At 44.2% G+C, this 23633-nt stretch overlaps 1 protein-coding gene and 1 long non-coding RNA gene across 4 annotated transcripts in view; one reads left to right on the forward strand and one right to left on the reverse strand.

The window, feature by feature from the left end:
• Positions 1 to 23633, reverse strand: part of LOC111262930 (solute carrier family 4 member 11) — a 184607-nt gene that overhangs the window by 114101 nt on the left and 46873 nt on the right. Inside the window, exon 2 of the mRNA XM_086969364.1 lies at positions 5987 to 6056. Coding sequence (XP_086825490.1) covers positions 5987 to 6056 — 70 coding nt within the window. The remainder of the gene's footprint in view (positions 1 to 5986; positions 6057 to 23633) is intronic.
• On the forward strand, positions 7306 to 21834 carry LOC111262932 (uncharacterized). Of its 3 annotated transcripts, none has more exons than XR_002681933.2 (5): positions 7306 to 8164; positions 10610 to 10769; positions 10961 to 11099; positions 11687 to 11777; positions 19725 to 21834. It is a non-coding gene; the product is annotated as an uncharacterized LOC111262932 (long non-coding RNA). The 3 variants fall into 3 exon arrangements; XR_002681935.2 differs by having other exon boundaries at positions 7306 to 7715; XR_002681934.2 differs by lacking the exon at positions 19725 to 21834 and adding an exon at positions 16154 to 17540.

Genomic DNA, 23633 nt, shown 5'->3' on the forward strand with positions numbered 1-23633 from the left:
GTCCTTGTACAAGCCTTTTGTTCACCGTCTACTTCACTTACGGAAAGATAGAGGAAATATGTGTGGCCCCTTATCTACAGCACCCAATTCGCATATTGCGACTCGCTACTTGGTAGTTGAGGCCGGATACAACTAATGTCAACTAACAGTCGATCGACGTTACGATGTGCGATCTCGAGTTAGGCTAGCCGAATGCCGAACTGCGGCCGACTAGGCAACATTTGTTTCCTTCTGTCTTACGACATGGGCGGTCACCATAATCGCCAGTAGCTACGCTTTTGCTAGGTTGCCATACTGTTGTTACTTGCTAGATCGTTGAGCGACAGCGACGTAAATTTGGCGAAGCTGACGAAAGAGAAAATGCTGACTCGCACCCCACTAGTGCGGAAGTGGGGCATAGAGTAAGGGTTTGGTAACTCCTACGTGTCTAAATGTATTCCGTTGTCTTGCAACTGACCCTCCGCCGCAATGGAGGACCCAATGGAGATGAGCCCTACTAAGCTGTTGCGAACCTAGATACTGCCGCTAGTTAGAGGAGCTGCCCGCTGAGCTAGCGGTTGTTAGACGGCTCAGACGTATCCGAAAACTGTATGGAGATGGTAGCATCAGAACGAGCAAAGGAGAAAGAAACTGTGGCTGACGGCGACATTTACGACGTTTTCGGAGAAAGCCTGTCGCTTGATAGAAGAGGAAGCTACAGTTAGCCGCAATGCTGCTGCTGGTGATCCTGATGACGATGTTAGCGAGGAACGGGATTTTGGGGCCTGCAGAACTAACAGGTCCGAAAAGGAGCTTACAGCCAATGGTGCTGATATTGCATCAAGTGGAGTCCTGCGGCGGCAAAAATTATGCGATGACTAAGAAAAACGCTTAGGGCGAAAGACAGAAGAAAAACAGAAAAAAAACCGATTCACGCAATAACTGGAGAAGTGCCACTACGGGTCAGTTTCGTCTCTAGGTCTTTAACTTGGTTTACCCTTTACAGCATCCCTAGAGGCATTAGTACTGGTGAGTGTGCTGACAGGTGTCTTTCTAATCTAAATATGTTATATATATCTTGTCGCATAAATATATTAGCAAGTTTATGGAATGCGCATGCCCCATTAACATTGATGTTTTCTATATTCCTTTCTATACGTTACCAACTCTATGCCCTGCGAATGCATTGTTGGCTCCTTTTATGTCTTGGCGCTACAGCGCAGCTCTAAGGTACTGGGTAGAAAAGGGGAAAGGGGTTCAAAGAAACTTGATTGGGTTTTGGAGTCAAAGGGAGGTTTTCAAAACTTTCCATCCTAGTGTTGTGCTGGTAATAGTAGTGAATTGACTCCTCATTATCTGCCTGCCACTTATTTCTTAGGTAGACGGATACTTGATTTAAGACTCAGCGATGGCCGGTGGAAAGAGCGCGAAGGGTTTCGAATAAATAACATGGTGAGAGTCACTACTTCCGTACACACAAACCAAATCTGCATAGAAAACTCGTCTCCCCAGATATCGCAGGTCTTGTTGCAACAATTGTTCTCCTAGCATTGAGGGACGTCGACATGTTAGAGCCCCTTAATGTTGGCTGAAGCGCTACCACAACTATAGCTGGCACTGCTAGCAACGGCCTAAGGCTCCTGACTGCAGAGTCAGCTGAGAAACGCAGGTCACTGAGATTTCTCAAGAACAAAGGAAAGTTTTCGGTTGCTGGTCGCTATCAAGATGGCACGCATGAGTAAAGGTAAGAATGGCAGGCAACATAGCAGTCTTTATACGATTCTCTCTGCCCGCCTGTCCACGCCTAGTAAAGCTCATCTTGTTGCGAACAAGTGCTGAAGTTCGGTCACACTCTGCACTTGGCGAAAATGAACGTTGACGGCCAGCTTTTCTTTGTCCATTGGTATGCCTTTGCTTGTTTCCGTCAAGTTCCTGAAGCAATGCGACGAAAATAAACCAGGCAATGCACAGCCTGCTCTTCATCCTTTTCGATGCAGACAGGAGTTTCCTTAGAAGCTGTGATTGGTATGAATGGAGCAAACATCGCATCCTCTTCGAACCGACATTACACGACCCTCATCTTCTTCGTCTCGTGCCCGCAACTGATTTTTCCCTTCGTGTTCGCCTTACGATGAGAACACTAACAAGATAGACTCTGTCTTTCCCTAGTGCGATAAATCTGTTAATAGGGAACCGTAACAGCGGCCGAGGCACCCCAGTCGTCGCTGACTGATTGCCAGGGCCAATATGCAAGGGATGCAATGGACGGGCCATCGCCTCGTCGCCTGCTTACGCCCACCCCAGGCTCGTATATCTCGTTGATGGGATGAGGCGCGCAAACATTCTGAAGGTGGCAGCCCCCTAGTAATGGCTTACAGTGTGGCTCACAGAGCTCCCGAGCTGCAGCAGACTGCAGCAGTTGTTGCCAAGCTCGGCTACAACTGATGCTGTCGTTAGTGTTACGGGTTTTGCCTATGTCCTACTATTTAAATGACCGCTGCTGCAATCAAGAGATGCGTGTAAATCGCACACACCCGCTGTTGCGGCTGCCTACGAAGATGTGCCTCTTTCTCTGTTGCTTGCCGTTGCCCACAAATCACTATCTTCCGTATAACATCGGAGAGTCGGCAGCGCGGTGGAGGAGAGCGTCATTATGAGAATCATTTTACTGCTAAAACTGCAACGATTACATCTGTGTCGGAGCTGCTAGCCTTACAAATAGCTGCAAGTCCAATGAATATTAGGTGCGAGTGAATAGATATGAGCTCTACAGCTAAACAACGACCCCATAATGATTATAATAATACTATGGCTAGATGAGGGGCTATGACCCACAGCGAGATTGTTAGCGAGTAGAAGATAGAAGACAAGGGGTTCAATCGACATGACATCCTTTCTTTATTTCTGACCTGTGATCGAAGGTCTTCCTTGATTACCTTGCTCCTTCTTCGACCCTTCATTTTCGCTCACTGTCCGGATTCTCAGTTTCAGATGCAGCCTTATATCTCGCCTTCCCTGACAGGCGGATTTTTTTTTCATTTTTCTATTTGCTCTAAATCCCTATGCCCATCTGTTCCACTCAAACTCAATCAGCGTCGAATTCAGGCAATGAGGTTCCGGAATTCGAGGTATGAAATGTAGAATCCGACGCTCCTCGCACCGATGTCTGATGGGTGGATGGGCGTGTTGGCTGCTCATCAAACGTTTCCACAATAAGTGCAGCTAAGTCTTCCTACTGGTTTTGTCTGCTCTAGTCTGCGCTCTTTACCCTGTTTCTATTATTGGTCCGTAAGGTTCGTGCCTGTCCCAAGTCTAGAGTTAAATACAACACTGGAGACTAGGACTTGAAAATGAGAAGAAAAGTCAGGAATCTAGATCTTCTAATACTCTTCAGAGTTACTGCAAATATACAAGGAATGAATCATCCATCCAACAGCGTAGCCCAATGCAATTGAATGGACGATACCTGACGTAAAAGCGCAAACATCGAACGCTGACGTTTCGTCGGTTAAACAAAGCTAGACGGCAGGACAGCCGGGCCATTCTACTTACCTTTGTTTCCCTTATATCTTCTATGGCCTTGCAACGCGTAGTGCGCGAAAAATTACCAGTTTACTGTACGGCGACAAAAAATAGACGCCGAATGAAAGACTTCTCGACGGCTAGCATACGAATAACATAAGGCGATGGCTATACCATTTTTCTACGCTATATTTGTTGTTGTCGGCGTTACTGTTGTCGTTGACGCGAGCAACGTACTAGTATTTGGCAGGCCTTCCTGCTTGGTAAGGCCTAAGGCCTGCTGTTGATCAGGTGGTTGCTGCTTATCAACCAAAGCTTGTAGAAGCAACCGTAAAATAGGTAAGAAGTTTTTATGAGGGTTAACATAGAGGCAATATTACCAACTACTGCTGGCCACTATGGTAGTATTCTCCATAGGCGGATCTCTGTGCCTGCTGACAGGCCGTCATCGAAATTGCGAAGGCTTCATTCCGTCGACTCTAGTGGACAACGGGTTGGCGAAACCCGGCAGTTCTGTTTTTTTCAATTTGTTCATAGGCTCTTGTGCGAGACCGGCGGAAAAGCGCTGCAGTCTCGCAGGGAGACCTAGACCAAGCGAGAAGAAATCATGAAAGACGGCGGTCAGTTAAAAAAAGAACGGAAGAGAGGTGTCTGCTACAAACCGGCAGCAAGACTACAACAATTCAGCTCAATTCCAGTAACCCATGGCCGAGCTAGAAATCAGACAGTTGCACTAGGTGCCTTTCATGCCCGCCACAGTGTAGCGGGTGTTGCGTTACTATCAACTAAACTACCAACACATGGATGAGGAACCAATTCCCAGGTACAGCTGTAGATGCTATGAGATTTAGAAACGGACCCTTTAGGAGAGTAAAGTAAAGGTGAACGCTCTGAAGGGGCTGTGCATGCTAAAAGCATATCAAAACGACGTACATGAACAGCATACACAGACGCGCCAGATGAGAAAAGAAGGGCGGCGCACGGAATTTCACATGATAGGTTGTCATTGGGCCTATTTGACCTTGGCAAACGTGGCTGTGAGTAAAGTGGATTAAGGAGCAAAAGGAGACAACATAAAGTACACAATTAGTTATAGTAACCATTTCGACTATTGAATGCCACCTTAACAAGCAATAATAAAAATAAAGTCTAAAGGAGGAGGTCCTTGTCATTTCGCTGAAACAATTAGATGCCTAAGTGTTATCTTGGGTCATCGTAGATAACCATTCAGGCTTGCTAAATGAACAGCTTTAGCTAGTTGGGCCCGCTTATTACTTTATCAGCATGGGTTTTTTCCAAGAGGCAATACAAGGAGATATCACTAGCTTCGTATGTATTAAACTTCGTCGTGCCAAGAGAATGCCCCGATGAGAGCCCTGTCATTTAGCCCCCCAGTTGATGGTTTCGTTATTGCCTGTTTCATTCTGCTACTAAGGCGTATCGAAAAAACGATCGGATCGGATTTTCTCGAGCACTCAATGTACTTCAATACGTCCGACAAAATCTGCGATGTTAATTTCGAGCGGCAAGAAGAGAGACTTACACGAAACATACGAGGAAGCTTTCAGGTGCAGTTGTAGCCGGACCTGAGTCGCTACTTACTTTTCTTATCCAGCTCAATAGCACTTGAATTTCAGATTATTTTTGAAACTAAGTTATTTTTTGAGCCAAAAAATGTTTTGAGATTTGCTCGCCGATATGAATCTTTCACAGGGGGTTCTTTCGCTACTTGTAGGTTGGTTGGGTGGATGCACATGAATCGCAGGTAATCAAAACTATAAGGTTCCCCTATAAGATAAAATAGACAGCTTTGAACGATGAACCATTCATTGTAGCCCTACTGATAATAAAAAAAATTCTGTACCAGCTTATAATCTATAAGAGGTCGCTTTCGACCGAAAGACTGATATCATATGCTACTTGTTAGACAGGCCTAAAACTTATCTTACAGGGCAGGCAATGCTTGCATGATAGTAATGATGTAGTAACACTTGAAAATATTACTACTGCTGATCAGGCTCATAGATGAACTCAGCTATCGAAGCTAATCCGTACCCTGCGATGTAACCCTACTGATGACCAAAATATATAATAAATATATAAGATGAGCAAAAAACAATAAATGATACCACCATATCTTTAGTGTTTACGAAACGACCGATTATATTATTTTGTTAATGCCTAGACGACCTCAAATTCTAGGTGCACATAGAAGAACGGTTGTGGTTTTACTGCTGGGTACCTTCAGCCTGACGGATAGGCCAGAGTAATTTATTACTGCGCAAAAAGTAGTCTAGGTGTGCCGTTTGGTCTTTGGATTTTCATTTACGTTTCGAATAGGAGATGCACGTATAATAGGTGTTAATTGCGTACATATTCCATTGTTACTAAGTGATGATTTGACGAATCATTGCACTGATTACTCCAAGGAGCTGATTCAATATCTTATGTAGCCGGCATGAAAAACATCGCTAAAAACGCTTACCTTGCTCGTGAGTGAACAGCGCCTCCTTGGCTTCCGAAATGGTCGCTAGGTGCTCGCGTCCATCCAATACCTGAAACGATAAAGAAAAGTTTAAATGCAGCAGGGGCTGTCCTAGCAAACTCTGTCCTAGGTGCAATTGAAAGTACGAAACGCACAAGTGCCTCGACAAAAATTTTCTGTTACATTGTTTTTTATAGTAAAAAAAAAACTTTAACAGAAACCAACTTCTGTTCTAAGTGGAACTGCCGACATATGTCTATTTTGTCTCGTTGCGCTGTATTTCCCTTTACCCTTCAGCGTCAGTCCGAGGTGAGCGTGACGATTTATGACGCACGGGCAACTTTGCCAGGTAGTACTTTTGTTAGCTGCTTATGATTGCTACAGCGGTCTGAACTACCTTTACGATGATGTTTTTAAACTTCGTTGTAACAATAGTTTCCACTGTAACAATCTGTGATGCAGTAATCATCCCTGATTCAGGGATCTACGGTAGAAGTCGATTGAAAAAGTTATCAGTTTATTGATTTGATGCCAACGAGAGTGAGCAAAGGAGATTAATCAGGGTACAACTTAAAAACAACAGCAATGGAGCATTTCTCATTTACCATCCTTCGCCCTTTATTTTTTTGCTTCCGGTGATTTCTTTTAATCCAGTAACGACAATACAGTACTGCTGACCTCTATTGTTCCAGCGTTTAGCTGTTCTGTGTCACATATACGGGACCAAATACCGGGACACCCGCAGCAGTGGCATAGTTCTATATAAGCCATATGTAAGCCAGAAAAGACCGTTTCGGATCAACCCGGTAATAATATATTTGTCGGAAAGATGCTGTTGATATAGGCAAACGTCTCGACTCCTCTTTGCCGGTTCTTCGGAGTGTCTTGTTCGTCGCATCAGTCCGTCGAAGTCGTTACTACGCGCCTTACTCAGATTTAAGGGGGAGAGGTCATCATAAAGACACATGGTCACCTGACCGAAAGGCCCGGGCAGAGGGGTAAGCGACAAGAATGAAATAGAAAGTCGGCCTCGTCCGTTGAGCTCTTTATCTAAAGCCTTGTAGATGCCGGCGCGGGCGTCGCTACGATCGCCACCCTTACATATCACAAGGATAAGGGTTCGCTAGCAACGTACGCTAGCATAGAACCTCTGTTTTCTCAAAAGTCTCCCGCCTCTTGCCTTATTTTTGCTACCTAGCTCTGTTTTCCGTCCCGCCTACCTTGATCTTTTTCACCCTCACCCGTTCGTTTGCCCTTTCCAGCTGCCTCAGTTCATTCGATGGACGAGCCATTATCCACCACCGCCAGTGTTCGTACGTAGCTGGTAGATAGTGTGCAGTAGAAGACGAAGCTGTAGTTGGCGGGACCGCTATGGTGCAAAGTCGGTCGTTGCATCCTATACCGTTCTTCCTTCCTTTTAGCATAAAACCGCCTTTAGTTTCCATCATGGGGGACAAGTGCTGAGTTGTTTTCTCAAAGGCCGAACGGAACATAGTACGTCGGACAGAAGGCGCTCGCTACCAAATAATCACAAGTCAGCAATGTACAGGACTGTTCCTAAAACAATCGGACGAGCTAGATTACGGGCCGGAACATTGCGCCGCGCCTTCCAAAGGCTCGTCGGACCCTTTCGCGTATTGCATGCTTTCCCAGTACTTTCAGCCTGGTGAATCTGCACTAAACGCAAGCATTGCTAGAGTTCAACCGCTTGCCTCCGCCGCCGTTGATTGTAAGTCGCAGATAAGCCCATCTGAACATAGAAACGCAGTCAAGAAGCAGCAAAAACATTGGGTCCTGCTATCGGTGGATGTGTGTTTATAGCGTGTCTTTAAAATCGTTTGTGTTTTCTAGATGCAGCAGTGATGCTGTACTAGGAACGGAAGGTCCTTGATCGATGTGAATTTGTCCTGTCTATGTCACGTTACGAATTGCAAATGGACAGAAAGAGAAACGTTTATAACAGAAACTGTTAATATTTGAGTCGGAAACAGGCTGCATCTCGCTAGAAGACAATTTTTGAGCAAATGCCGTTCTCGCAATACTCTAAAAACGCGGTGTTCCCATTTTTCTCCTACGTCGCTTGTACTATATCTTATATGTACGTAAGAAGCATATTAATCAAATTCTTCAAAATCCTTGGTGTGCAATTTGGCGACTGGAGTTCGTCTATATTTATAGGTTTGTTGCCTTACTGCTATTTGTCGAGCCCATCTTCTACAATTATAGCTATTCGCTTTTATCAACCTTTAAATCGATAATATTTGTTTTATGTTTCTGAGGCAAACGATTATATATATATGATACAAATGAACTAGCTGATACGATGAATAAATGCATCAATCGATTTATGTAGCACAGATTTGGTAAGAAGCATTAGTATACATACTTATCTATTTAATATTATAGTAGCTTGTTGGACAAAGATCAACACGGTGCCCAATAATATAATAATAATAAGACCCACAAATATAAATATCATCATAGCTTCGATTCTCTCAGCTGACTTTCTTCGACTTTAGATGAAGACCAGAGCAATATGCATGCTCTCTCTGAAATATTGTAGCGGTATAATGAGACATCTCTATCGGTATGCGCAACAGAAGTTGTTTGTCGCTTGTAGGTGTGCCCTTGAACGCAAGGAACGAACGGCTTGCTATGGCTTTCCAGGGTAACGGTAGGCCATTTAACTTGCTTGCTATTCATATCTAATGCTAGATGGATATGCAACCAGTTGGGCGAGCTGACTAACAACAATCGCTACTGCTCTTCCGCTTTTTCTACAAGCTTCGTCGCTGTCGTTGCTCGCCGTCCAACCTGTGCAGTTACTGTTGCTTAAGAGGCAGATCCTGCACGCGCGAAGGACGCACATCGGGTGCTGGCCCGATATAATTCAGAAATGTAGACTAGCATAAAAGTGCCGTGACGCCGACATGCGCAAAAGGGTATCTGCTGACAGCGCCTCCTTTGCCCCATTTTCCCTCGCTGTCAAATCTCGAACCGTCATTATAATGGCTCCGCTTCTTTGGTCACCATCTAACCAACGAGCCCTTGGTTCGTTTACCTTTTAGCCATTCGGCCCGTCCTCGTCTTCTCCTTATTCAATCCTGTTTACTACATCTAACGATGCGCATGTGCCGGACAGCAAAATCGTATAGTAGAATCGACAACAACTGCAACAATAGGGACAACTATGATATGCGACGAACGGAATATAAGCAAGGTAGCTAAACTGAGCTGGAGGAAGAACGAAGGACGATAGGTTTGTTTGTTTTCATCGCAAAGCAAGCTTATTGTATCGTACAGATACAGAATAAGACATTTGCTTTCCGTTGCTTCTTAGCCATCTGGCGGAAGAACGAATAGGACAACGACAATTTGAGAACAACGTAAACGTCGCCACAAACCCAGGAGTCTGCAGGTTGCGCCTAAGTAGAACAAGATTATAGTGATACGAACTGGGGGAAAATGCTACGCCGATACGGGATACGACAAGCGTAATCAAAATGTTAGCTGTTTTATCTTATCCATGTATTCTACAGTGTCCTACCATGTCACATTATCGTTTTCTCATTAGTTGGTGCCAGCTGTGAGTGCTTCTATGGCCATATACGTTTATGAATACCTGTGGGAATGTGTACGTGTATTTTATATGTATTGATGCATTGCAGAACTAACCTCATTATTTTCAATAAAAGAACATAAAAAGGTACTGATTTTTGGAAAGAAGGAACCTTAATGCAGTTTTTACATCATGGAAAAAGCTTAATTGTCCTGTTTTGATAGGACCGAACGACGAAATGGCATTAAGATCTTCTTTAGTTAACTGAATGTTGAATTTACCTGTGCTAATTGTCGGGTCAAAAAAAGTACTTTACTGAATATGCCTAGTTGCTAAGTGTTTGTTCAATCTTTCTAAAAACAATGTTAATACCGTGACTATTTAATAAAATGGCGCTTTTAATTCTGAAATATATAACAACGCACAAGAAAATTCTTCGATCATTGTAAGGAGCGGCAACGTTACAAAGACCATCACTTCGTATCCTAGAGTAGTCCAAGTTTACTTATCTATGACAAAAAAAAAATAGGCTCACTGTTCTAGTGCCGTAAATAGTGTGCTAAAAGTACGATGGACCACGATGTAAGTCCTCTCGAGTAATGGATGTAATTAAAAGGCCTCCAACGCAGAGCTACAGGATACCTTCCTGAAGCATTAACTGGATACTATAAAGGACAGGCTTGCTAAATGCAAAGAGTCTCTTAGGATCAGTTCGCTAAGCAGGATAGAGGGTAGTGCAGTGTCACCATCATTGGCGTTATCTGTCCATTTGGCGGTCGACATTGCACAAAGTTAAATCAATTGATGCATAAGTTATTGGTTTAATTGATTTGCCTTGATGGCCGCTGCTCTGGAGAGAAGTTCGTCCAGCATATCCATCTTAAGAGACAACCGTTCTAATAGAACATAACACGACTCGGTGATAACACAGCATACTAAAGCAGAGTCTATAGCAAGCAAAAACATCAAATTAAAGAAAGCTTCTGCGTCTCTGAAAAATAGCATCCGCTGATTGATGGTTTAATAATTGACTAACAAAAAAATTACCTTCTTTATTCACACAGGTCGTATAGCGTGTGTCTTTGGCGGAACTTAGAGCAGTGACCCCTCACGCTTCTCAATAAACCGCTTGGCCGTTCAAGTTATTACGTCAAGACATGCAGTCGTCCCTCGAGGCGCACGTAAATCGAAGCTATAACCAATAGCAAATAATCGGCTGATGAGGTACTATTTAAATGCTTATATTAGACTGTCCAGCATTTTTTCACGCAGTTCGTATTCAAGGATTATTAGGAACGTGCCAATGTTAAGCTTTAGATGGACGCACCGCATAAACCGTGCGAAAGATACGACCTAATAATAGAAGCTCAGTCAATAGAAGGTCATTTGATAAAAACGTGTGTTGTGTATTCCAGCTATACAACAGACGTTTTCACGAGGCTTCCGTTCCAGCCGCAACGTATGTAGGACCAAACTCGCAACTAGGAAATCTCTGCTGAGGTCACCAATCCAAATTCATACTGTGTAAACTGTTGCTGTCATCCAACCGTGCAGGTACGTTGGATCAGCATGAGCACCGCGATACGCTCAATTCGTAATGTACTAGAAACGGTTCATAAATTCGGCAATAGGCCTTTAGCAGAAAGTATTTGTGCTCACAGGTTTAGGCCCAGCCAGAAAGTGCTCAAGTGGACATACCACTCATTACATGAATGAGACAAATGCTGCTCGAATTAGGTTGAGGATTCTTTCTTGTTTTAAAGATATAATTGTACGTATGGTGTTACCATACACTTTCAAAGGAAAAATCTTAGAAGAAAGCCTCAAATTTTAATTGTTGCTTTGTTGTATACTCATTTTTACTGAAGTTTACTTTCCGAAGGACATTCTCTCGCTTGATTTTGCGATTCTGTGCAACTTTTAGATACGCGGAATATACGCAAATGTTTCTGCAAAGCCATGACATTCAGCTAAAATTCAAGTGCCTCAGATTGATTGTTTCAGATTTAGAGGCTGTCCTGCAAGTAACAACAATAACAATAATAACAAAAGTGGGGAATTTTTCTGCTTTTTCCTATTAAATTTCCTTTTCTGTTTTACCTCCACATATTCTCTCACTGCCCTCATTGATCCTCTTTCAGTCCACCAAAAAAGGCCACCGGCATCTCGTTCACCTCAAGCGCAATCAATCCCGGCAGTCCTTAGTCATTTCTAGCTGTTGTAAGAAGTGAAGTAAGTTGCTTAAAACCGTAGCTAAATTGGCAGTAAACAATAATAGACGCTGTTGTTAAGGCTGCTCTATGATAAAAAGAAAGGAAGTATGTAACCATAGAAAGAGATTTGTCGACCTCTCAAAGATATAACTAAGACAGGTAGACTTCGATGTTCCACGTGGAGTCATGAGATCAACAACAGTGTCCCAGGTTGTACCGATAACGCTTAAACCGGTCAAGCCCCGGACTGTTTACGTCACTGGAGTACAACCCGATCGCGTGTTGCCAAATACGCATGTATTTCATCGCACCGATCGTATCATTGATCTCGTTGTATTTTCTCTAATTTTTACGCTTCACGAGAGGAATAACGTTTAGAAACACGCATGTGTAGTGGCAGAATCTAAAGATGCTAGAGGAATTCTCACTTGTGGAAGAGCTTTAGCTCTGACCTTATCGGCCTGCTTTCAATATTGTTCCGACATTTTAATTTTTTTTTCTCCTCTTTCATTTGACCCATTGGCCCCATATCACTTCATCTCTTGCTCGTCGAAATACACGAGAAGCCAAACTATAAACGCGCGGTGTGTGTGGCAGCCGCAGTTATATTTGGCTTTTATTATTATCCTTTCTACTACCTTCTGTCTCATATTCTTCCTTATATTGTGTATTTTTGGTTGGTCGTAGTTTCCTTCAAACGATAATAGAACGATAGTGGATGGTTTTTAGCAGTAGTCCAACGACGGAATGCCCCATTTTAATCCTTCCTAGTTTGCCAGGGCTGAGAGAGCAGATGTGTTGGATAATTATACCTCCTTATGGCTGGCAGCGGCATATGGGTGGACCCTATGGTAGGACAATCTTCGTCATAGCGGTATAAAACGCTGTTGGATATACACTAATTGTAAGATCGAATCACCAAAACAGGCATATAGCTACATTACTATGTGGCAAACAGCGTGACTGAGCTGCAACTAGCTAAAGTATGCGTAGTCCAGTGCCACTGCCACAACTACCGCTGGGGGTCACTATTTAAGGTCTAATCCGCTGAAAGGTTCCGTATTTATTCCTGAGACGCGTCTTCCTTTCTACTCTGCTGTCTTTATAGTCATTATCCTTACATGTCCTAAAACATCGCCGGAACAGACTCCTGATCATACTGTCGCTTTAGACGTATACTCGCCATCGTATTATTGTCCCATTGGCCTATATCGCTAGCTTTGTAGGACATCGGTCGTAGGCTTGCATGATACGATGAAACAAAGGGACGTCTTTGCCAATGGTCGCCGAGCAATAGTTTCGTGTCACCTGCTTTGCTACTTCCTCTTGTTCTCGTCGCTGATTGCCGCGGTCATGGTTACAGACGTCCTTAACATTGCCCCTGACCACTCGTCCTTACAAGCTTTGTCGGTGGCCAAGGTTTTTTTCCAACCTGCGTCACTATTGCTATTACTTCTGCCGCACCTTCCGATGCGTAGAAATGTTACTGCCCCACGCCAAGCCAGCGTTGCCACTGCGTGTTCCGGTCGGGACTGGCTACCATCGTTAGTATCGCGCTGATGCCGAGACTTGCTTGATTTGTGCCGTATCGGTGTGCTGCTTAGCGTTTCGAGTAGTCGCGACGGTCGTAGTTGCAGAAATTGTGGGTTGCAGATCTGCTGGTATGGGTGGAAAGACGAATGCCAAGAGACTACTTCTTGGCGTCTCATGGAGCCAACGTTGTGTCGTCAGAACCGTCTTGGACGATGAGTTGGTTTTACGGACGTTGACTGCTGGTCGTTGCTAGCATGCCACTGCAGCGACTGTGCTCTGGGCGATTCTCTGCGTTTTTAGCGGAGATGAATGGACGCTCCTACATTAATCATACGAGTAATACTTGCAGTGGTTCTCGCTATCCCTCTTTACTCCGTTCGGTCGTGTCGCCTATAGTATTGGTTGACATCCTTGCAGGCCGGACTCCGCGTTTTAGCCAATAGGCACAATTTACTATTAGGCCTGCGCCTACGGCCAAGGCACAGCGCGGTTCGCGATAATAACAACTGTAAGGCAATCTCTATCGTTGAGGGCAATTCTCGGGAGGGAGTGGGCGGAAGGGCTTAAATCGGTGAAGCCGTCAAGGGAAGGAATGCCGGTGTGGTGCACTGAACGCTTTTTTCTGTGTGCCCTGCTAGCTCGGGTTTGTGCTTAGTCGTGCCTTAGCATAGATCGTTGGTGGGTTCATGACCTGTCATGCTGTCTGCTTGCGCTGCTTGCTTATGCAGCTGCTTCTTGGGACGAAATCCTACAACGACGGCCACCGTTACTATCACAACGAATACGATGTTTAGGACTCCTGCGACCACAAGTCCAATGCTTCGACATTGTCTGTCGCCCCAGCAACTGCCACAGCCACATATCGTACAGTGGCCTGAGTATACCAATGATAAGATTCTCAACCAACGTTCAATGCGATGTCATTCCCTCTTGTGGTAAAGAGAATGAAGAACGGCGAATCCGGGCACTCGGCCGCTGCCACAGCCTAGTTCGTTGTTTATAGCCTCGTGGAACATTGCTTTCCCGCAGGCTACCATCAGGCTAAGCCGTCCCATCTGGGCCATCACATACCGCTGTCACTGTCGACTGCGGCGAACTGCGAGCAAGAACCACTGGCAAATCGTCTTTCAGCGATGGTGGTGACAATGCCTTTTGTGTCCCTGTTCCATCTCCAGCCGCCTCACTTGCTTTCACTCTCTCGACTCCTTCCTGTCTTCGTTTCTCGATTTCTCTTTGCCTATCTTTACCTCACATCGTTATATGTGTGTGTATGCTGAACTCGCGTGGGGGCTGTATTATGGCTCGCCAAGCATCGACGGGCGAAGAGAAGATAGAAGGCGCGCCTATGTTCTGTGTGCAAACATAAGCGTCGCCTTCCATCGACCAATGGAATGGACTCCAATCGGCCGTAGTCAGCTCGGCCGCTGCTCTGCCGCCGCCGGCAACCCAGAAGCTTCCTAACAATTCCTAGCAGCTCCTGACGCCGCACGCCACTGTAGGAGCGGAAAGACAGAAAGGCAACCTTTAGCAAAAGCGACACCCAAGAATCTTTCCTCGACAACTTAGTCTACCAACTCCCGATCAGGGCTAACAATCGAAGCAAGCACGGTCGCCCTGGTGGTTTTCACCAAGCATGTAGTCCCTGTAGCCCCTTTCAGCCGGACGTCATGTCTAACAAACGCCAGTGATGTTTGGTTCACGACAGTGGTAACAAGGATGTCAGAGTTTTGCTGAGCGGCGACGGTTGGTGATAACGGTGTTAAGCGCAGCCGCTGTCTTTCCGCGCAAAAGCCGGTTGATAGCTGGATATGCCACGGATCCGCCTCAAACTGTTCATTGCTATTGCGACTTTCCGTTCTGGTTCGTTTGCGTGTTGGAGCAAAATCACTGATCTGTTCTATAGAAGCGGGGTTCGTTGTCCAAATTTGCCACAGTTAACTTCCATCATCTTTAACACTCTCTGTGATATGTAACAATGGAGACACAGAGCATACATTTCGTTGATAATCAATTAGCACAAGCTATAGGTTCACTCAACAATTACCAGCTTGGTGTTGGCCCTTTGAACAATAGCTGCCATTCCTTCCGGTCGTTGTCTATCGTGGACGTTGCCGACTCATCATCGATTTTCGTTATACCATTGATATCGCTACGGTCAGAACTCATTCGTTTAGCGTCTGCTGAGCTCATATCAGAGGCCCCTCATGTTTGGTCATTTCGTTTCGTATTTGTCGACAGAACCTTCTTTCGACCTATACTGAGATCATTATAAATGAATACTTAGCGATGATACAAATATCAGCAAATATGTCGGCAGTAAGCACTCCACCATATGTAAATTGCATATATACCTATGAAAAATATGCTACTAAAGAAAACATAAGAAGTAACTGTTTCCGATAGGACTGATGTTGAGTAATGTTTCGGACAAGGTTGGCCCTCAGCAGAAAAAGAAGTGAACCTAGGTATGATATCGAATCTCCACCGTTTCATATGTCCTAAACCTTCATGGGCACGCGTAAAGATATAACGTGTCGTCCTCAATCGTTTCCTTGACAAAACTTGATTCAGTGGATACGACCATGCACGTTTATTTCAACAATGCCTTCTCTAAACATCGCCAACGTAAGTAGTGAGTGTTTATTGATTCATTTACCTACTCTGTAGGCTGATGTACTGGTTAGTCATAACCGACAAATTCAATATTCCTAATCAGCAGTAGTTACTAAACTAAAAGACTGTATCGTATGGTATTTGCCAGTCATAGCAGATGTAACAAAAACAGGAAGAAATTCGCGCGAACGAAAGAATGGTAAATACGCGCGGCCACTCCAGCACGAACGATTTGACTCTTTCGTACAGGGAAAACGTTACGGAGGCAACACACGATGGGCGGCAACCAGATCACATCGGGTAAACAGGGCAAGGGCAATCGGTAGAGCAATCCATCAAGGTCGCTTTGGAATTTTAGCCATAACAATAATAAGAAGCACTTCCATAGCACAAAGTGGGTAAAGGACAGAACGCCGTAGGAGTCGGTCCGCGCGCCTCATGGGCAGCTTTCAACGAGAGAAAAGGCTTTCTTTCTATATCCGATCCCTATGCCACTCGGTCTCTTCCCACTTACCCAGTAACAACTCCCGAGAGTTTAGGCTAATACTACAGCATTCGAATCCTGAGATAGGACTAAAACTATACTGTTTTATAGTATACAGAATCAACCGTGACATGACGAACGTATCAACACTAAACGTAATATAACTTAACATTGGTCTACACGGATTATCTAAATACACAATGAAATATTATAGCGGATTATAGTAGGTATGCATGTGATCTAGGAAGTTATTTAATGTTTAAGCGGTTAAAAACCCGATCTTTACAAACAAGTCACAAACTGCCCTGATTTGGCCACACTTTCTGAGAAGATATCTAGAGCATGCAGCTTTACCACATATCTAAATGGTGCTTTCGTTTAGCTCGCAGTGTCATCGCACTTCACGGATGAAGGTAAGGGAATTGCGAACCAGCTTTGCCTACGTTTGTTAGTTTTTGTTTGCCTCTGGTCCTAACTAGAATAGAATATTTCAGCACTTTTTAATTCATAATACATAAAGCTGCAATCACAGAACGGTCTGTCGGAGTAACAGGTCTGTTGATAACTAAACTGGTGGCGACTATTTATCTAATATTTTCTCAATTTCAAAAAAACATTGATATTTTACCAAACGCATTCTCTAGCTGACTTTCAGCTGTTTCGTCTACGACAGAACTCGGTGCTGTTGTTGATCGTTACATTGAGGGTCTATCAGGGTCGAGCGCTCGATATGAGCGATCTAGAAGGTATGAACGAGCTGAAGAACAGAATACTATCTTCATTGGCATTCGGGTCGTCAGTGGAAGATCAAAGTGCACCTGTTTCTAGATTCGAACTTTGACCACCTGAGTGCCTTTCGAGTTAGCAAGCAAACGCGTTACCGCGGAGCTTAGTCCCTTTAAAAATGTGGGGACAGATGAAAGAATTACAGATGTCAAAAACAAATGATGTGCGCATGGATTCATGAGGCATGAACGAAACTAATGCAGCATAAACCGTGTACACGAGGAAATCGGCCCGTATTTGCTTAACTCAGAGGAAATATCTTATGAAATGACGTAAATCGGGTTGCTACAGCTTCGTGTTTACCTAGATAAAATTAGCCGTAAATAAACGATGTATACCCAATAGGCTGAACTGACTTTTACTTGATGCATCATCGATAGATACAGATTAATCTGAGCATTCTGAGCATTTGTTGCATCTTTATGGACCAGACCTTCACGATCTGTTCGTTATTCAGAAATATAATGACATTTCGATTGGTGGTAGACGCAAGCAAATTCCTGCCAGATGTCCCATATCTCCTTGTTCCTTCTCAAAGGACTACACAATCTGAAAGCAAGCTTGATGTATATACTGAAAGGGAGCAGACCCGTTTTTCCGTTTATGTCTTAAAACGCGGTAGCTTACGGTATCGCTACGTATTAGTACCGTTACGTGTATTCCGCACAAATAATAGTATGAGATTATGAGACAATATTAGCTTAACAGGTCGTTATGCGTCTGCTGACGCCAATATGCTCACATACGTTGTTGTCTACCCGGGTCGCCCACTTTTAAGAAAAATGTGCAAAAAATTACTTGAGAAATGTAATTTTTTGCATCCCGTATTTCTGCAATGCAACTCTGTCGTGGTGGTTAGTTATACCTGGATATTTGGCTAGGCCTAACTGTCCTTTCGTAAACCATGCCTCCTGTGAAAGGGGCATGCGAGGTGAAAGCTACAGCTGCTTAGTGGCGGCTTCGCAGCTGGAAGCCAATGTAGGCAAGATTAGGTTAGGTTAGGCGCTCTGGTCTAGGTTGCAACGATCAGACGGCTACGACGTAGAGGAAACAAGATGCCAGAAAGAAGTCGCTTTTCTCCTAAAGGATGCGAATAAGCAAACAGTTGAGAAGAGGTTAAGACACAGGAAGAGTGTAGAAGAAGGAAAAGGAGAACCGTACTGCAACCTTCTTATGGGAAGTGGCCTTGCTAGCAATAGCTGGTGACGTGCGCCTCAAAGAATCGAGGGCTGGGCAGATCGGCAGCCGCTGGTAGAGCCCCCCGCTTCTAAGCTAGTATATTCATATACTTTCGAAACCAACCCCTACGCTGTGGAACTCACATTACCGTCTACATACCACCAACAGCGGTACAAAGGGCGTTCGAGGTTTGATCGGGGACGGTTGGAGACTCCCGGTTTATGGGGGTATATCGTGTGGATGTAACGAAGCCATATATTTGCTAAAGCAAACACGCTGATATTGTGTCGAATGTAGTGGCACCGAAGGCAGTAAAGGAACCACGCTGGTTGACATCCCGTTCAACCGCTGAGAGGTGCTCAGCAGTGCTCTAGTGTTATTGTGAGGCCAGCCAAGACCAACAGTTAGCTGGACGGCGTTCTGTTATTTGAGGGAAGAGCGTTGCTCTTTTGGACTTCATGGCGTCCTGCCTCCATGCGTAGTTCCAGCATAGTGCTCGGCTTTTAACGTCAACCATCCTAAGGTCCAAAGTGATGTTGCGTAGCCATAATAAAACCGTTATCAGTCGCCCCGTTTTATTTACTGATAGACCAGTATGTAATCATCAGTTACGCTTTGCCTAAAAAAGACGTGCAGTGACTTGTTGATCAACACAAACACCTTAGTAAGGTTGCGACCATATAATATTGAATTAATTTTGCATATCTACAGCATTGTTCTTTAATTTCCCTATGGTTGACTGCTGTACGCCTTAGGCCGCTCACACGGTGCGGGTTTTTGAGGAATAATAGGCTTTGACGCTATGCGAAATCTGATGGTCGATTATAAAGAGGCTATCTATAGTGAGGTCACTATTGTAGTCGCCACGTGCTAGCAGACTTGCAGTAACCTACCACTCTGGCGAATCAGGTTCAATACCGCATTCTGCCAAACCTGGAAATCGTTGGAAGTTCGTTGCCCACGTCTAGCTACAATGCTAGAAGCTCGTGATTAGCAAACTGAGTCTAAAAGTGTCATGGGTTCGGGCTGTAGGCGAAATGCCCTTTATCCGTGTAAATGCAAATTATAACCGACGCAAGTGGCGAGTATGCAATCGCTGGATCGAAGGTGATGATTTCTAAAAACAACGACGAGAAAAATGCCAGAGTATAATAAATTGTGGATATAATTTGATTATGGTCATAGTAAGACGAATCTGCTGCCTTTGATCTTACATAGCTAATTTTTATTGTACCGTTATAGTTTTAATATGTAAATTCTCAAATAAGCTTAGGAAAGTGCTTAATCAGCCTCTTTTAGGATTCGCAATACTCTGTTTTGTCTTTCTTGTATGACACACACTTAAAACTTTCATTTTTTCTATTTTCTTAGTTTATCTAGGTATCTGTGCAGAACATTTCGCGCCTCGAGGGATTGGAGAAACACTGAAGCTATTGGCTCGGGCTTTTGATGCCGCTATACCTATGCGCGCGCGTCTAATTAGGGTGACCTGCCGCCGTTCTGAAGATGCTTGGACTAAGACGTTACTGCTAACTGTCGCTTTTCGTGTTATCTTTACTGATTCACCTCATTGTGCTAGATGGACTTGCTCGCCTTGCATATTGCCATTGTTGTGGTTTACTTTATCCAGTATAAACGGCAAACATCATCATGTTCCACCCCAAAGATATCGGGCAGGTGTCTATTCCAAAATCCAGTCATAGTTGCGTTACATTGCGTACCCCTTCAGCCTTCCATGTCACTATAGCACTTTAGAATTACATTAAAAGATGAAAACAGCACCAATTCAATTCGACAGTGAGAGGCAGAAGACAACGCTGAGGTCGGAGATTGACCGGAGAGGGATAAGCGCTAGGGAGACTGCGCACGTGACACCAGTGTGAAGAATGCCCCAGAACCCAGCTTCAGCCTCAATTGGCGTGGCCAAGCTGTCAATGGTTCTCCTGTCAAACCAAGTGTCAGGTTTTCTGTATGGGGTCACTGTTACCTCCTTTAGCCTACAGGCTGGTAAAAGAAAGAAAAAATTTATAGCTGGCAAAAGATGAGCAAAATAAAACACGGTGAGAGCTGGAAAAGGCTGGGAGTATAGCTAGCAGCGGGTGCAAACGTTGTGGAGCAGGCGATCCGTTCCTAAAAATCTTTGGTTATCACTGCTGCTGCTACTAACACCCTGTCGCACTCTGGCGTCGCCTCGTACTCTGTGCTCGGACTGCTTTAGGCCGCACTAGACTTCACTTCTCTTCAATCGCCAAACAGAGGCGGCTGCTATTATGTCACGTTACCTTCAACCTGTTGGTAAACAGCGCCACTAAGCGTGTATCAACGTGTGAGTGGGCATCTGTAAGTTTTTACAACGTACAATTACTTTCCCTATATACACCTTTTGGATCCCTGGCCGTCGCGTACCCAGCCAACGTGTATGGCCCCGTGAGCCATAGGCGCTGTACTGAGTCGTAATGCGGCGCTGCATGTCCCGACTGCAAAAGGTAAAACACTAATCAACCACTCAGACGAGCAGCGGCTGCCATTAGGAATAGTAAAGGCGCAGGCGTTGGAAAATATGGGAAAAGGGAAGACCCGAATAGAAAATATATAGAAATAGCACGAATAGAAAAATGAAGCAACGAACGAGAATCCGACAGCAGAAAACCGTTCTCTCAACCGTTAAATGGTCATTGCATCTTGGAAAGCCTTCGCTCGCGCACGATCAGCTGTACGGCGCAACTGCCGCGGTTCATAGAGCCGGCTGGACGGCCGTCAGACGATACTGATTGGGGAAGCGGCTAAACAGTAGCATACTAGACGCATGGGTGGCGGCTGACCAGAACGCCAGTGAATGCTGCTGCTGCTGCCTATTTGAAGCCAAGGAAATAGATGAATATGTGAGCAGGCAATTGGAAGTAACTCCGCAAGCGGATTCATTTCGAAGGAGGTAGAGTGCTCTACAATTTGCACTAGAACGACGGGGCGCCACGTTATTGAAAAAGCCACTACTTCCTTCTTTAAAGCACTCAAAAAAATCAAACTAACCGAGTGCCCTGGATGAATTTCGATTAGGTGAGATAGAAGATACGTTATTAGAATAGCATTCGATATTACAGGATAATATCAATAAGATGAAACTCTAAAAGTAAGAAACAGGGCTTAGCTCGCGCTGTCCGCAAGGATATTGAAACTGCGTGCTATGCTACATGCATATATGCAGATCGTTCAAAGTGATCGCGATCGTCAAGCAAATGTTACCAGCTGTTCCGTTAAAGCTAACCTGAAAGCCATTAAGATGTCTGGGACTGTTTCAACGAGTCATATATTTGATAGCAGTATTGATAATTCATGTTATCGACTGTGTTATTGCAGCTGGTTTAGATTAGGGAAAACTATACACTCGCCGTCTATACCTGACATAAAGAACTATGTGGATTGTTCCCTGAAACACTGTACAGTATATTGGTATAATAAACCAATAGGTTATGAATACTGATGATTTCTAGTTCATAATAGCAGAACGACCCTCTGTAGATAATTTCTCTTTTTTTTGCCTAGACGAGCTAGGAAATGAAGCATCAGTAGGATAGTCGGTGCAAGAGACATTGATTGACTTATAATGCACAACTTGTCCAGAAACTTTCCTTTTCAGTATATGGGAATCGCAGAAGTACCGACTGGTTCGATTGGGTATTACTAGAACGGCTCAAACGATCTAGCACTAGACGTTGAGGGTAGGGCCGATCCTGGTGCCCCGTTCGTACAGAAAAAGTGCAGGAGGTTTTCGTATGGGACGTGTGTTCAGGCACAATGACCAGATCGTCATGTTTCATCAACGGAATAGTTCGTGGGGAGGCGTATAAAGACACTAACGACAGCAGCAGCGGTCTCGTTTTGTGATCTCAATGTATATAGGCCACCGACCTTAAAACTGTAGTATGAGCCTTTCTTCAGTTGTATCTTATTCTCATGCACCAGTGGATTGTAGCCTATCGTGACAGGCTTTTTCGGCACCGCATAGTGCGATGATAGCGGGGGGGGGAGGGATATCAACATATACACGCCTGCGGACTAAGTAATGTTGTGAAATACCCTAGCATAGCTACGAGAATGTATGATTCATAGGTCATCTAAGACGTTTCGTAAGAATGTTATCAAGTTTGTACTTCAAAAGTTTTTTTCTACTCATACGAGTTTCCCATGTATTCATCATTATAGGTGTGTACACTTTTTATTGCTGGAAATTACTTTGAACAAATATATGTGTTTACGTAACGAGAGGAACAGCGAGTTAAAAAGGTCTCTTTTTGTGTATCTGTAGGTAGCTTTCATGCAATACCTGTATTCCGATTATGAATTGCTGGATTACTTCAAATATAGGTAAATTTTATATGTAATTATTAATTTTACCACATAAGAGTAGATACGCCACAGAAAATAGGTTTTTAGATAACTAAACTTTAATTTTTTCATTCCGCACTTATTTGCATGCCCAACGGCGGTTTACAATAAGATCCTATAACGTCCGGTTCGCCTTGGTAAAGGATTTATGTATATATATATATATATATATATATATATATATATATATATATATAGCAAGCAGAGAGGCACGCGAAGTCTTAGTTGGTATCGTAATTCTGTAGAGATGTTTCTTTTGGACCTTCATGAGAATTTTACTTCGCCAGGTAGCTGAAGGTTTTTGAGCGTAGGCAGGGCTAACCCAAGTAGCCGTTGAGTGAACAGCGATTGATCCGGGGCACAATAGTGTTTATAAGATATTATCATTGACTTTAAAAACTCTTCTCAAAAACGCTGAGCAAGCTTACGCGAGGCATAGTTTTTTTTTCTTTTGACGATTTGCCATTATCATACTACAAATTGTAAGTAGAGCCAAATATCTCTAGTTAGATCCGCAGTTCTGCATTTCCCAACGTATAAAGCTATCCGGGTTGTTTTGAAGGTGGGCACGATTTCGTTGCTTGTGTGTACAGCATGTTTTCAAATTAAGCCACGACGTATTTCGACGATTAACTTTGCCTGCGTTACCATCCGGCTTCAAGCTTCAGGAACCGCATGCTGCAACAAGCCAATCGCATGGGCGACCTCAACTCAAATGCATGTTGTATGCTTTCTGCCCCAGCAATAAAACCCAGGAACAAAAACGTATCCATTCTACGTATAAACGGAAAGAGCCGACGGACGACGAGTTTTCTATACACAAGGAGTTGGTCATATTCGTGGCTGGCTCTGTCTTCGCGATTCTATGGGACCGCTTTCCCATTGGAATCCAAT

This window comes from Varroa jacobsoni, unplaced genomic scaffold (genome assembly GCF_002532875.2).
Source record: "Varroa jacobsoni isolate VJ856 unplaced genomic scaffold, vjacob_1.0 scaffold_714, whole genome shotgun sequence".
In the NCBI taxonomy this organism is placed as follows: domain Eukaryota; kingdom Metazoa; phylum Arthropoda; class Arachnida; order Mesostigmata; family Varroidae; genus Varroa; species Varroa jacobsoni.